At 44.9% G+C, this 13,193-nt stretch overlaps 2 protein-coding genes across 2 annotated transcripts in view; one reads left to right on the forward strand and one right to left on the reverse strand.

Annotated features, from left to right (window-relative positions):
• The window catches only part of slc22a18 (solute carrier family 22 member 18), a 226,705-nt gene that overhangs the window by 15,451 nt on the left and 198,061 nt on the right, over positions 1–13,193 (reverse strand). The window lies entirely within an intron of this gene.
• Positions 2,491–6,939, forward strand: LOC138751558 (endogenous retrovirus group 3 member 1 Env polyprotein-like). Its single transcript, XM_069913996.1, has 2 exons — positions 2,491–2,855; positions 4,500–6,939. The coding sequence occupies exon 2, from the start codon at positions 4,856–4,858 to the stop codon at positions 6,467–6,469; it is 1,614 nt and encodes a 537-aa protein (XP_069770097.1). The 5' UTR covers positions 2,491–2,855; positions 4,500–4,855; the 3' UTR covers positions 6,470–6,939.

The following is a 13,193-nucleotide window of genomic DNA, read 5'->3' on the forward strand; positions in this document are numbered from 1 at the left end:
CGAACCACAGGGTCCCCGACTACGAGCGGGCGCCCCAAGAGGTGGTCCCAACAAAGGATGGCAGACCGGGCCCAAGGTTTGTTACTATTGTAAAAGAGAGGGACACTTCAAGAGGGAATGCCCTCAGAGGGCTAGGGACACACGGTCCTATGCCCTGATGGAGGAGGAAGATTAGGGAAGTCAGGGTTCTCCCGTAAAGAGTGCCGTGGGGCTGCATGGAGAACCATTGGTAAACTTAAGCATAGGACTCCACGAAGAGGACATGATCTTTATGGTAGACTCAGGAGCACCTCGTTCTAGTATTCTAACCAAACTCAAAGGAACGGTGCCTAATGGAAAAGTAGTCATTTCGGGAGTCAGGGGATATAATTTTGAAGTTCCAGAAGTAAGGGGCCTCAGGATATAAATAGGGAGAAAAGTAATAAGGGGAGACATTCTACTGGTTCCCCAAGTAGGAGTCTGCCTGCTGGGATGGGATTTGCAGGATTTATTGGGTATCAGGACCCGGCCTCAAGGAAAGGGAATTGGGGTCCAGTTCTACACATTGACACAAGAAGATCCCGAGTTGATCGACCCCAAGGTGTGGGCCACGAAGGGAAATAGAGGGGGGTTGGATGTTCCCCCACTTCGGGTCCCACTAAAAGACCCCAATCAGATTGTCAGACGAAAGCAATATCCAATCCCAATGGAGGGAAGGAAGGGACTACAACCCGTAATTGATCAATTATTATTGGATGGGTTATTTGAACCCTGTATGTCCCCCTTTAACACCCCAATACTGCCAGTTCAAAAACCAGACGGTACTTATTGGCTGGTACAGGACCTACGAGAGTTAAATAAGGTAATTCTAGCCCGATACCCCGTTGTGCCTAATCCATATACTATTATGGGGAAAATAGATCCAAATAGCAAATAGTTTAGTGTGATAGACCTGAAAGATGCATTTTGGGCTTGCCCTCTGGATGAGGGTAATAGGGACATGTTTGCCTTTGAATGGGAAAACCCATATACTGGATGAAAGAACCAGTATCGCTGGACAGTTCTCCCGCAAGGCTTTACAGAGTCCCCTAATCTGTTTGGCCAGGTATTAGAACAAGTATTGGAAGAAGCTCCAAAAAGATCAGACTGTCAACTAATACAATATGTAGATGATTTATTAATCACAGGAAAAGAACAGGAGGCTGTCAAACAATATACGGTGGATATGTTAAACTTTCTGGGAGAAAAGGGGCTGAGAGTAAGTAAGGCGAAATTGCAATTTGTGCAGCCAGAGGTAAAATACTTGGGCCATCTAATTAGTCAGGGGTGTCGGCGAATAAGCCGGGAGAGAATACGTGGTATTTTGCAGGTCCCACCTCCCAAGGATGCCCGAGAGCTCAGGAAGTTCCTTGGTCTGGTGGGATATTGCCAAATTTGGATAGAAAATTATTCTAGTTTGGTAAAATTTTTGTATGATAAGTTAGCTGGCCTAGATAATTTTCTTGTTGTCTGGACAGAGGAAGAAATGGAGGGATTTAAGAGGATAAAGAGTTGTCTCGCCAAGGCTCCAGTGTTGGCATTACCTGATTTGAATAAACCATTTGACTTATTTACTAATGCAAAAGATGGGGCAGCTATGGGTGTATTGACCCAGGAGCGAATGGGGCTCCGGCAACCAGTGGCGTTTTTGTCCAAAGTATTGGACCCAGTTTGCTGCGGATGGCCGGAGTGTGTCCAGGCTATTGCTGCCACCACTCTCCTGGTGGAAGAGGGTCGAAAGATTACCTTTGGCACACCCGTGACTGTCCATACCCTGCACACAGTTAGAACTATTCTGTTACAGCGTGCGGGTAGATGGTTGACTGATTCGAGAATTCTAAAATATGAGGCAATTTTGATGGACCGAGATGACTTGACACTGGTTACTAATCGGGACCAGAACCCAGCTGCATTCTTAGTATCTCCGTCAAGTGAGACGGCCTATGATCAGCTGGAACATGAGTGCTTGGAAATAATTGATTTGCAAACTAAGATCCGGAGCGATCTAGGGGATGAGCCTCTATGTGAGGGAGAGAGATGGTTTATAGATGGTTCTTCTCGTTGCATAGAAGGAACCCGTTACAGTGGATATGGCATAGTGGATGGAAAAGATGGTTCTGTTATCGAAGCTGGTCGCCTCCCCGGTCTCTGGTCGGCTCAGACATGCGAATTATATGCGCTGTGTCGAGCCCTCCAGGGGCTACAGGGGAAAGTAGGAACAATTTACACAGATTCTAAATATGCTTTTGGAGTTGTACATACCTTTGGAAAAATTTGGAAGGAACGGGGGTTAATTATAGGAAAGGGCCAAAAGTTGGTCCATGAAAATTTAATAATCAAATGTTTGGATGCTTTAATGCTGCCTAAGGAGGTGGCCGTGGTCCATGTACGGGGACATCAGATAGGGGAAAGCCCCGAAGCCCGAGGTAATAGACAGGCAGATGAGGTCATAAAGGAAGCATCCATGGGAGAGACTATACAAATGTACGTGTTGTTACCTGTCCCCAGGAGTTACAGAAAAATCCTATTTTTACCGAGGCAGGGCAGAGGCAGATGGAGACACAGGGGATGGACTGTGGTGGACAACAGGCGGGTTACAAGTATTAAATCCGGCAGTAGCAAGACAGGTTATAACCGAACTCCATCTGCGATCGCACTGGGGAACACAGGCATTGGTTGATGCCTCTAGTAGCCGATACTATTGCTTTGGTATTTATACCCTCGCTCAGCAAAGTGTTCAGGGGTGTCCCCTATGTCAATGGGTAAATAAAGCCTCCATGCGTACATCCGTGAGTGGCGGTCGTGGCCTTACAGTGCACCCCTTTCAGCGCATGCAGGTTGGTTTCACTGAATTACCCAGGTCCGGTAATTATAAGTTCCTGTTAGTAATGGTGGACCACTTTACCCGTTGGGTTGGGGCTTTTCCTACTTCAAATGACCGAGCCGGATCAGTGGTTCGATTAATTCTAGAGCAAATAATTACAGAATTATCGAGACCATTGACTCGGATAGAGGACCACACTTTACATCCCGTGTGCTGCAGGAGGTCTATAGATTTTTGGGCATAGATTAGCAATTAGTTGCCCATTCAGAGCCAGCTCTTCAGCGCTTGACGTCCTGCTTTGCGGAAACTGCCAAAATGTTTGGCCTGGAAGTCAGCCTGAAGAAAACTGAGGTCCTCCATCAGCCAGCTCCCCACCATGACTACCAGCCCCCCCACATCTCCATCGGGCACACAAAACTCAAAACGGTCAACCAGTTTACCTATCTCGGCTGCACCATTTCATCAGATGCAAGGATCGACAATGAGATAGACAACAGACTCGCCAAGGCAAATAGCGCCTTTGGAAGACTACACAAAAGAGTCTGGAAAAACAACCAACTGAAAAACCTCACAAAGATAAGCGTATACAGAGCCGTTGTCATACCCACACTCCTGTTCGGCTCCGAATCATGGGTCCTCTACCGGCACCACCTACGGCTCCTAGAACGCTTCCACCAGCGTTGTCTCCGCTCCATCCTCAACATCCATTGGAGCGCTCACACCCCTAACGTCGAGGTACTCGAGATGGCAGAGGTCGACAGCATCGAGTCCACGCTGCTGAAGATCCAGCTGCGCTGGATGGGTCACGTCTCCAGAATGGAGGACCATCGCCTTCCCAAGATCGTATTATATGGCGAGCTCTCCACTGGCCACCGTGACAGAGGTGCACCAAAGAAAAGGTACAAGGACTGCCTAAAGAAATCTCTTGGTGCCTGCCACATTGACCACCGCCAGTGGGCTGATAACGCCTCAAACCGTGCATCTTGGCGCCTCACAGTTTGGCGGGCAGCAGCCTCCTTTGAAGAAGATCGCAGAGCCCACCTCACTGACAAAAGGCAAAGGAGGAAAAACCCAACACCCAACCCCAACCAACCAATTTTCCCTTGCAACCGCTGCAATCGTGTCTGCCTGTCCCGCATCGGACTGGTCAGCCACAAACGAGCCTGCAGCTGACGTGGACTTTTTACCCCCTCCATAAATCTTCGTCCGCGAAGCCAAGCCAAAGAAAAAAAAAGACCCCATGGCATCCTCAAAGCTCCGGACGGGTAGAACGTATGATTCAGACGTTTAAATTTCAACTCACCCGCCTGTGTGCTGAGACAGGTCTCTCCTGGCTTAAATGTTTACCCCTAGCTTTGATTCGTATTTGTACCGCTCCCCATCGTGATATTGCCGTCTCCCCATATGAAATGGTGTTCGGCCTTCCTTATCTGGGCTTCCATACAGACCTCCCCAGACCAATTTATATCTAAGTATCTGCAGGAACTTACCACCACGTTGGCTGATCTGAGAAGAAGGGGGATTCTAGCGCAGACGCCGCCTTTGGAATTCCCCATACATACCATTCAACCTGGTGACTGTGTATTGATAAAAAGTTGGAAAGATGTCAAGTTGACACCAACCTGGGATGGTCCTTTTTGTGTCCTTCTTGTTACAGACACTGCAGTTCGCACTCGAGAAAAGGGTTGGACGCATGTTCAGCGAGTAAAGCGGTATTGTTCGCCCCCCGAGACTCACGAGGACCCACGGGACTCCGAGTGGTGGTCCGAATTACACCCCGATAGAGTTAAATTGACTTTGCGAAAGAAGGATCCAAGAAAATGTTAAAAATTTGTCTTTTACTCTCTATTGTGGGGATGGGTGTGTTTCATTGCTGTTGTTAAACTAATCGATGTTACAAGCTGTGAGAAAAATATTTGTAAGAGGACTACCTTACCCCTCTGTTCCCAGCTGGGTTGTGAAAAATCCTACTGGATACGGGGCAGCACTGAGGGAGGTGAGAAGGGGGGTGGAATGAGACAGGAGAACATCTTTGAGGCTTGGTCGAATGTGCCAGTCCAATGCGTGGCAAATGTTACCTTTAAGATTTGCTCCTTCGGGGGCAGGACGTTTTTGGCTCTTTGGTGTCGTGGGGGCGGTGGGTCTCGTGGCTGTCCACCCCAGGGCCGGATATGTATGTATCCTGGCTTCGGCAATCCAGGGGACCCCTTAATTCGAACGGAAACGTACCTGGAACTGGATACGACCATGGCTCCAACTACCACCTCCCCAGATGGAGTCCGCAGGAGCCTGTATGCGAGGGCCAGGAAACAGGCGAATAGACACAGACTTCGGGATAACTTATGGGTTGATTTACACCAGCTTACAGTCCAGGAGCTTGGGGTCCATAACTGTTGGATTTGTAGTGGACCAACCCGGGATGGAACTTGGCCATGGAGAGGTGAGCCATTAGATGATCGTACACTTCTTGCCTCCAATCTTTCCACTAGCACTTCTGGTCGATCCCGTGAGTCTTGGAAGTTGGAAAATCATCCACAAGGCTTTGAGTGCTTGGTAAAAGAACACGGCAGGTACCCAAAGGGCGATTTGGCTTGCCGGCGCTGGAAAAATATTACTATTGGAAATTGGGTCCCAACCCCGCCTACCGGATTCCTGTCCCTTTCTAATCGATCAGATGTTTCCTGTTTACCCCCGGTTCCCATTAATGACACATCTGACCTTGCCGACGTTGAGTTTTGGAATTGCACTGGTTTCAACCCTTATCAGGCCATTCCTGCGCTGAGATCCTTCTGGGAAGATTCTAGTCCTTCCGGCTATGCACCTGACGGCTTATATTGGATTTGTGGGAATATGGCTTATACATACCTTGAACCTGACTGGAGTGGGACTTGTTGTATTGGTATGATTCAACCACATTTCCAACTTCTTCCTCCAGATTCCGATGAACATATTTCCACTCGATTACATTCCCCCATACCACGCCGTTCGGCTGAGATCAGCAAATGGGGGGATGACTGGCCCCCTGAACGCATAATTTCATACTATGGACCGGCTACGTGGGCACAGGATGGTTCATGGGGGTACCGAACTCCAATTTACATGCTTAATTGTCTAATCCATTTGCAGGCTGACCTAGAAGTAATTACTAACCAGACAGCTACTGCCTTAGATATGTTGGCAGAGGAACAACAGCAAATCCGGGCTACCGTTTATCAGAACCGCCTAGCCCTGGACTATTTATTGGCTGCAGAAGGTGGTGTGTGTGGCAAGCTGAATCTCTCCAATTGCTGCCTTACAATTGATAATAATGGACAAGCTGTTAAAGATATCTCTTCAGGTATACGGAAACTCTCCCATGTGCCTGTACAAACATGGAACCCCGCCATTGGCTCATGGTTGTCTAAATGGTTTAGTGGCTCCTGGTCATGGATACATTCAACACGTATCTTTTCTGCCTTTATACTTCTTGCCTTAATACTGATCCCTTGCATCCTTCCTTGCCTCCAGTGTTTGGTGAGACGAGCCATTCGACAAATCAGTCCCATTATGGTTCTGCAACAACAGGATTATGCTGAGGCAGCAGAGAACCTTCTGAAACTATGGGAAAAAGATACCTCTATTATTTAGACAGGTTTGAAAGCGTAGCTCTTTTTAAGGGGTGGATTGTAGGAGTTTAGAAACAGTTATTATTTTAGTTAGGAGTTTAGAAACTTATTATTTTAATGGTAGGAGTTCTGAAACAATTATAGAAGGTAGAAAGAAAAAGCAAGGAAAAAGCTTAAATGTTCTTTGTGTAAAATGGCACATGAAAAAGCAGAACAGAGTAAACAAGATAACAGAGGAATTTAAGCAGACATAGAAATATGCACGTACACACAAAGAGCTTGGTTAATAGGGGGTGGGGAAAGGAGGTGTGAGCACGGGATAAGAGAAAGTTGGAGTCAGTCAAGAGTCAGACGAATAGGGAAAAGTGCCAAACCAATCCAAGAAGGACAAATGTAAGACAAATGTAAGGGGAGGTGAAGTAAAAATTGTATAAAAACAAAGAGGCTTCCTGCCCTCGGGGTTCTTTCCCGAGGTAAGGGGAGAGTACCCAACCTTGCAATGTTGTAAATATAAATAAATGTTCTTTGTTCTCAACTTTGTCTCGAGCATATTTTGTGAACGCGAAGGCACTTCTCACAAGGTTGCTTTGACAGATATGTTCCCCAATTTTCCAGTTCATTTGTGTGAGGGACTGTCCCTTTAAGAAACCAGATGTAGTAAAAGCCTGCAGGTTTTGGAAAGTGGCTGAACTAGCAGCAAGCTTCCAAGACAGCATGTTCCAAGAAGTTGATACATTTGTAGAGTGAAGGGGAGCATTCCTAGAGAAGCCAGGGGAAGAAACCATAATTATAGAGGGATGAGAAATCATTTTGACCCCAGAAAAGGGTTTCCAAAGTTGCAGAAGAAATACTGCACTCCATTTCAACTGACCCGTAAATGGGGTTCTAATTGCCCTCGTCTAAAAAGGACATTTCTCTGAGGTACCAAAGCAAAGGTTTTCATGAGTTAATCAACTTCCTGTCACCCCCCACCCCCCAGTCTCTTTCATCCACTTCATGAACTGCTCCTTCCATCTAAATTATTGGAAGGTGTTCTAAGAAATAAGATGTACAATTATTTAGATAGTCAACATGGGTTTATGCATGAGTTTAATCAATCTTAGAGTTTGTCCAGGAGGTTACCAGGAAAGTAGATGAAGGAAAGGCTGTGGATGTTGTCTACATGGACTTTAGTCAAGTTTTTGACAAGGTTCCACATGGGAGGTTAGTCAGGAAGGTTCAGATCCTAGATATACATGGTGAAGTAGTGAAGTGGACTTGATAATGGCTGGACGGGAGAAGCCAAATACAGACAGTCCCTGGGTTTAAAAACTAGTTCCGTTACCTAGGTCTGTCTTTAACTCAAATTTGTCAGAACGCATACATACGGTTCTTGTTTAGCACCAGTCAAACATAGATATTGTACTTTTTTATTCATGTAAAACGACTTAAGAAACACATCCAAACACACATCTTAAACACTTGACTGGATGATGGAGAGGATGGACCCGGTGCGAGAGAGACAGGGTTTGATTTGTTGCTGGAGAGGGGAGGTTCACTACTGGTCAATTTCTTGAAGTAGGCATCAAGGGAGGTTTGTATAGAGCTTTTCTTCTCAACATTAATGGCCTTAAATCCGCTGGTAGATTTGGTACAGTCTGAATGCAGTACAGGTGTACAGTATTAGGATTTTTGTCACGTGAAAATTGGAGATGGAAGCAACTGCAAAGAAGCATCAGTTCATTTCTAGCTGCCTTTAACCCAAGGAGGCAGTGGTCACCAAACTGCTGGTTCACAAGTCACTTGTAAACCAGACGAAATAAAGAGTATACAGTGATGAACAGGTGCGATGTTCAAATCCGTACATTCCGATTTCATATCTGTTCCCGCGCTTGCGATATACGGTACGCTACTTTCTCGCAATGCTGACTCAACCATGCTTGAACTGGAAGTTGACGGCTTTCTATTTCCGACTGGCTTGTCGGTTCTTAAGTACAAGTAGTTCGTAAATCAAATGTTTTTGACCTGGGGACTGTCTGTTGTAGTGGTGGATGATTGCTTTTCAGATTAGAGACCTTTGTCTTGTGGTGTGCCTCAGGGATCGGTGCTGGGACCATTGTTGTTTGTCATCTATATAATAAATCGGAGCAGCAAGTTGCAGATGACACTAAGAATGGAGGCATTGTGGACAGCAGAGAAGGTTTTCAAATCTTCCAGAGGGATCTGTACCAGCTGGAAAAATAGGTTGAAAATGGCAGATAGAATTTAAGTGTGAGGTGTTGCAGTTTGGAAGGACAAACCACAAAAACACAGATGAAAAATGGTAGGGCACTGAGGAGTGTGGTAGAATAGAGAGATCTAGGAATACAGAGACATAGTTCCCTGAAAGTGGTGACACAGGTGGATAGGACTGTAAAGAGAGCTTTGGCATATTGGCTTTCATAAATCAAGGTATTGAGTACAGGGGTTATCTTAAAATTGTATAAGACATCGGGGAGGCCAAATTTGGAGTATTATGTGCAGTTTTGATCACCTAACTGCAGGAAAGATATCAGTAAGATAGAAAGACTGCAGAGAAGATATACTGGGATTTTGCCTGTATGGAACTGATTTACAGGAAAAAGGTAAACAGGTTAGGACTTTATTCCCTGGAGTGTAGAAGAATGAGGGGAGATTTGACAGAGGTATTTAAAATTATGAGGGAAATAAAGTAAATGTAGATAGGCTTTTATAACTGAGGGTAGGTGAGAATCAAACTAGAGGGCATGGGTTAAGGGTGAAAGAGGAAACATTTAGGGGGAACATGAGGGAGAACTTCACTTTGGGATTGTGGAATGAGCTGCCAGCTATGGGAGAGGTATGGGGGGCTATGGACTAGTTGCAGGTCAGTGGGACTAGGCACAGACTAAATGGGCCCTGTTTCTATGCTATGTTCTAAGTCACTTTTCTACTCACTACTATTCTCCGATAAGCCACCAAAACCTCCATTCATTACACTATGGAAAATAGCAATATAGTGGCTATTCTTTGATAATTTTGCTGTCCATTGTGGATCACCTCATGCAAAAATGCAGCAGGACAAGTTATCAATACAAAGTAGGTTAGGGATGCATTTAAGAGGACTGGGTCAAGAATAAGTGTGCCTCAACTAGTTATTAGTATTGAATGGATCAGGAGCAATATAATGATGTATAGTAATATATAGACTAGTTTATGCAGTTTGCAAAGAGTCTTTGAACATGTTTTAGACTTCACTAACATCAACCCTGCAGTATACTACAGTTAGCTCCAACATTCCAGGTTTCATCCCGACCTCCAATGCTTCCCGGAGTTTGTACATTCTTCTCTGAACTCTCTTTCCCGATCCCCTCCCAGAGTACTCCAATATCCTCACATCCCAAAGATATTTGCAGATATTTACATGCATAGACCACTAAATTTAGCCCTAATGGGACAATCACCGGGGTGCTAATAAGCATGAGTGAAGAGAATAAATAGCGGTGAAGTAGGGAAATGAGATTGCTCTGGAAATAGACATGGACTTCATAGATTGTAAGATAATATGAATGAGTGCCTGACTCATTCATGGCTCTGATTGCAACATTAAGAGAGCTATTTTATCTCAAACTGTCTAAGGTGCAAGTCAAATTGCATCCAATTCCTGTCATTACAGTAGATCCTGGCAATCAGCTGAATTTCATGTTGTGGATATTAGACAATGCAGTACTGGATATATATGGGTTGATTAGGTCTATTATAAGAATGCATATTTATGTAGACATCAGCTCTTTAAAATGCCAAACGTATTCTAGTCTATGCCCGCTTCCAAGTGAACAAAGGCCTTTTAGTCTTATTTGGTATCACCTGAATAGAAGGCACAGAAGTCCTGGACAATGTGCAACAACAGATAGCTCTGATTTTGGACATCAGTATCCTACTTTCTATCCAAATCGCTTATGACTTCTTTGGGATATAATATCCCACAGACAAACACTTCTCCGATCCAATCCTTCTCTCCAGCACCCTTTTGTTTTTTTACTTTTATCAAATTTGAAAACATTCCAAAATTCTATAACTTCCCGCGCTGTCTGTAAGGAGTTTGTATGTTCTCCCCTTGTCTGCATGGGTTTTCCCCAGGGCTCCAGTTTCCTCCCACCATTCAAAACGTACTGGGGGTGTAGGTTAATTGGGTGTAAATTGGGCAGCATGGGCCGAAAGGGCCTGTTACCGTGCTGCATGTCCAAATTTTTTTTTTAAGTTCATTTGTTTTGAGAGTCAAATATTAGTAGAAATATAAATATTTAGGTGGGTTCATAGAACCAAGACTGCCATCTCTATTGTAGTGTGAATTTTTAAAAAAAACTAGGCTGAAGAGGGTGGGGGAAGGAGGAAAACACAATCTGCTTGCTACTCCAGCAACCTTGCATGGAAGACAAATACATGCTTTATGAAAGCTTTTCCAGACTTCAACTTCAGTTTGGTGTGATACTTGCAAAAGTATTTCACAAATTACCTCCACTTCAATTAAAGCTGTTACCAATTCTTATTTTCATTCTCAGATATACAGGGGCTCCACGCCTTTTGATGGGATGGCTTTCCAGCAAACCCATCTTAAATCAAAACAATCCTAAGTGGAAGAAGAATACCACACCTAAATACCTTTAAATTTTAAATACCTTTATGTCACACTGAAAAAACCATTAACCTACACACCTGAAAGCACACTGGGCATGAAGAATACAGAATAATTGCTTCCCTCTTTCTTTTCACCAGAATCAGGAGACACAGACGAGCATTTAGTAGACATGATGGATTGTTTACACTGCACTCGTTTGTTTGAGTGCTGCAGTAATTGTAAGCCTGGTTGAGTCAGCATACTGCATATCGCAAGTGCAGGAACAGATCTGAATATGAAATTGAAAGTACGGATTCAAACCATCGTAACTTCAAAAAAATCGTAAGTAGAGGAGCACCTGTATTGGCCTTCATAAATCAAAGTATTAGATATAGGAGTTGGAATGTTATGGTAAAGTTGTATAAAACATTGGTGAGGCCAAATGTGGAGAATTGTGTGCAGTTTTGGACACCTAACTACAGGAAAGATATCAATAAGATAGAAAGTGTGCAGAGAAGACTGACTAGGATGTTGCCTGGACTTTAGGAACTGAGTTCCAGTAAACAGTTTAGGTCTTTATTTCCCTGAATCACAGAAGAATGAGGGGAGATTTTATAGAGGTATTTAAAATTATGAGGGGGATAGACAGGTTTTTTCCATTGAAGGTATTGGGTTAAGAGTGAAAGGGGAAATAGGACAAACGAGTTATCAGTACAAAGTAGGTTAGGGATGCATTTAAGAAGGCTGGGTCAAGTGCCTCAACTAGTTATGGTATTGAATGGATCAGGATGATACAGCAGTTTTAGGCTTTGGTAAGGCATGGAACTTCTGGCTCTGTTTAGATCTCTAAGACTCCAGAGTGCACTCCTGGACCCAGGGTTGGAGTTTGCAATGGAGCTTTGGTCCTGTAGATTGGAGGGGCCAAGATGAAAACCTGCATCCAAAGCTCTGTCCTATTAGGGTGAAAGTAAACGTCAGAGGCTCAATCATGATCAGGGCTGAGTTGGAGACCACCCCCCCCCCCCACCTCCCCACCACAGATGTGAAGCCTGGACCTGAGGGCCAGGAGGTTCAGGGTGCAAGTTCATTTCGGAGGCTTGATTCTGTAGGTCACTGAGGCTAAGGTGGAAACCCATGACGGGAGCTCTGTCCTGTAAATTGCCAGGGCCAGAGTGGAGACCAATGTGGGAGGTCACCGAGGCAGCAGTCTCCAGGGACATGAGCTTCCAATCCTTGATGGCTGTCAGGTGTGCGTAAAATTGGCGGTTGAATGCATAGATCTGCTGGAGGATGGCATGTAGAAGAGGTCCATGGCAGATCGTGGCAAGTTAGGTATATGAGTTTGGTAGAGAGGGTCCACTGGGTACCTGCGCATCAAGCCGAGGGTAGTACATAGGATAGGGTTGGAGAAGTGGATAATTATTGGGAGATATATCGAGGCCGTCTTGCTGCAGAATGCAGAGTTGGTGATCCTTTCATCCAGAGAGCACTATTGCTGGATTTCAGCACAGAACGAGGTAGCTTACAATCTGTGCCACACGTGAGTGAAAGGCAGGGAATAGGAAGATGGTGCAGTTCAATGTATGGCTAAGGAGCTAGTGCAAGAGGAAAGGCTTCAGATTCATTTATCATTGGGCTCTCAGTTGGCACTGAACCAGAGGGATAGATTGCACCCAAATTGGAGCGTAACCAATAGTCAACTTCCAGGGGAGTAGGTCCAAAGCAGCAGTGTGGCACATGAGCAATGGGAGGCCACTGAGATGTTAAAGTGAGCATGTTCAGTAGAAAGGATAGGCAGGAATAGGTCAGAGAGTGTGGAAAGTCTGACAGATTGATGGGATTTATTTTAATGCAAGAGTTCTGACAAAGCAAGGAGAACTCAGGGCATGGTTAGTTTCAAAGGACGAGGATAATATAGCCATAAAGTAAACATGGCTGAGAAAGGCAAGACAGAAAGCTCAGTGTTCCAGGAGCAGATGGTATAGGCAAGATGGATATAGGATTAAGAGGGGATGGGATGTTGAGTTTTTCTTGGGGAGAACATAACAGATAAGACTTGCTTGGGGTGAAGTGACCAGTAAGGCTATAGAGATGGAGCTTAGAAATAACACAATTGGTTTGAAAGGGTTGTATTATAGCTGCCCGACAAACC

This window comes from Narcine bancroftii, chromosome 1, assembly GCF_036971445.1.
Source record: "Narcine bancroftii isolate sNarBan1 chromosome 1, sNarBan1.hap1, whole genome shotgun sequence".
Lineage (NCBI taxonomy): Eukaryota > Metazoa > Chordata > Chondrichthyes > Torpediniformes > Narcinidae > Narcine > Narcine bancroftii.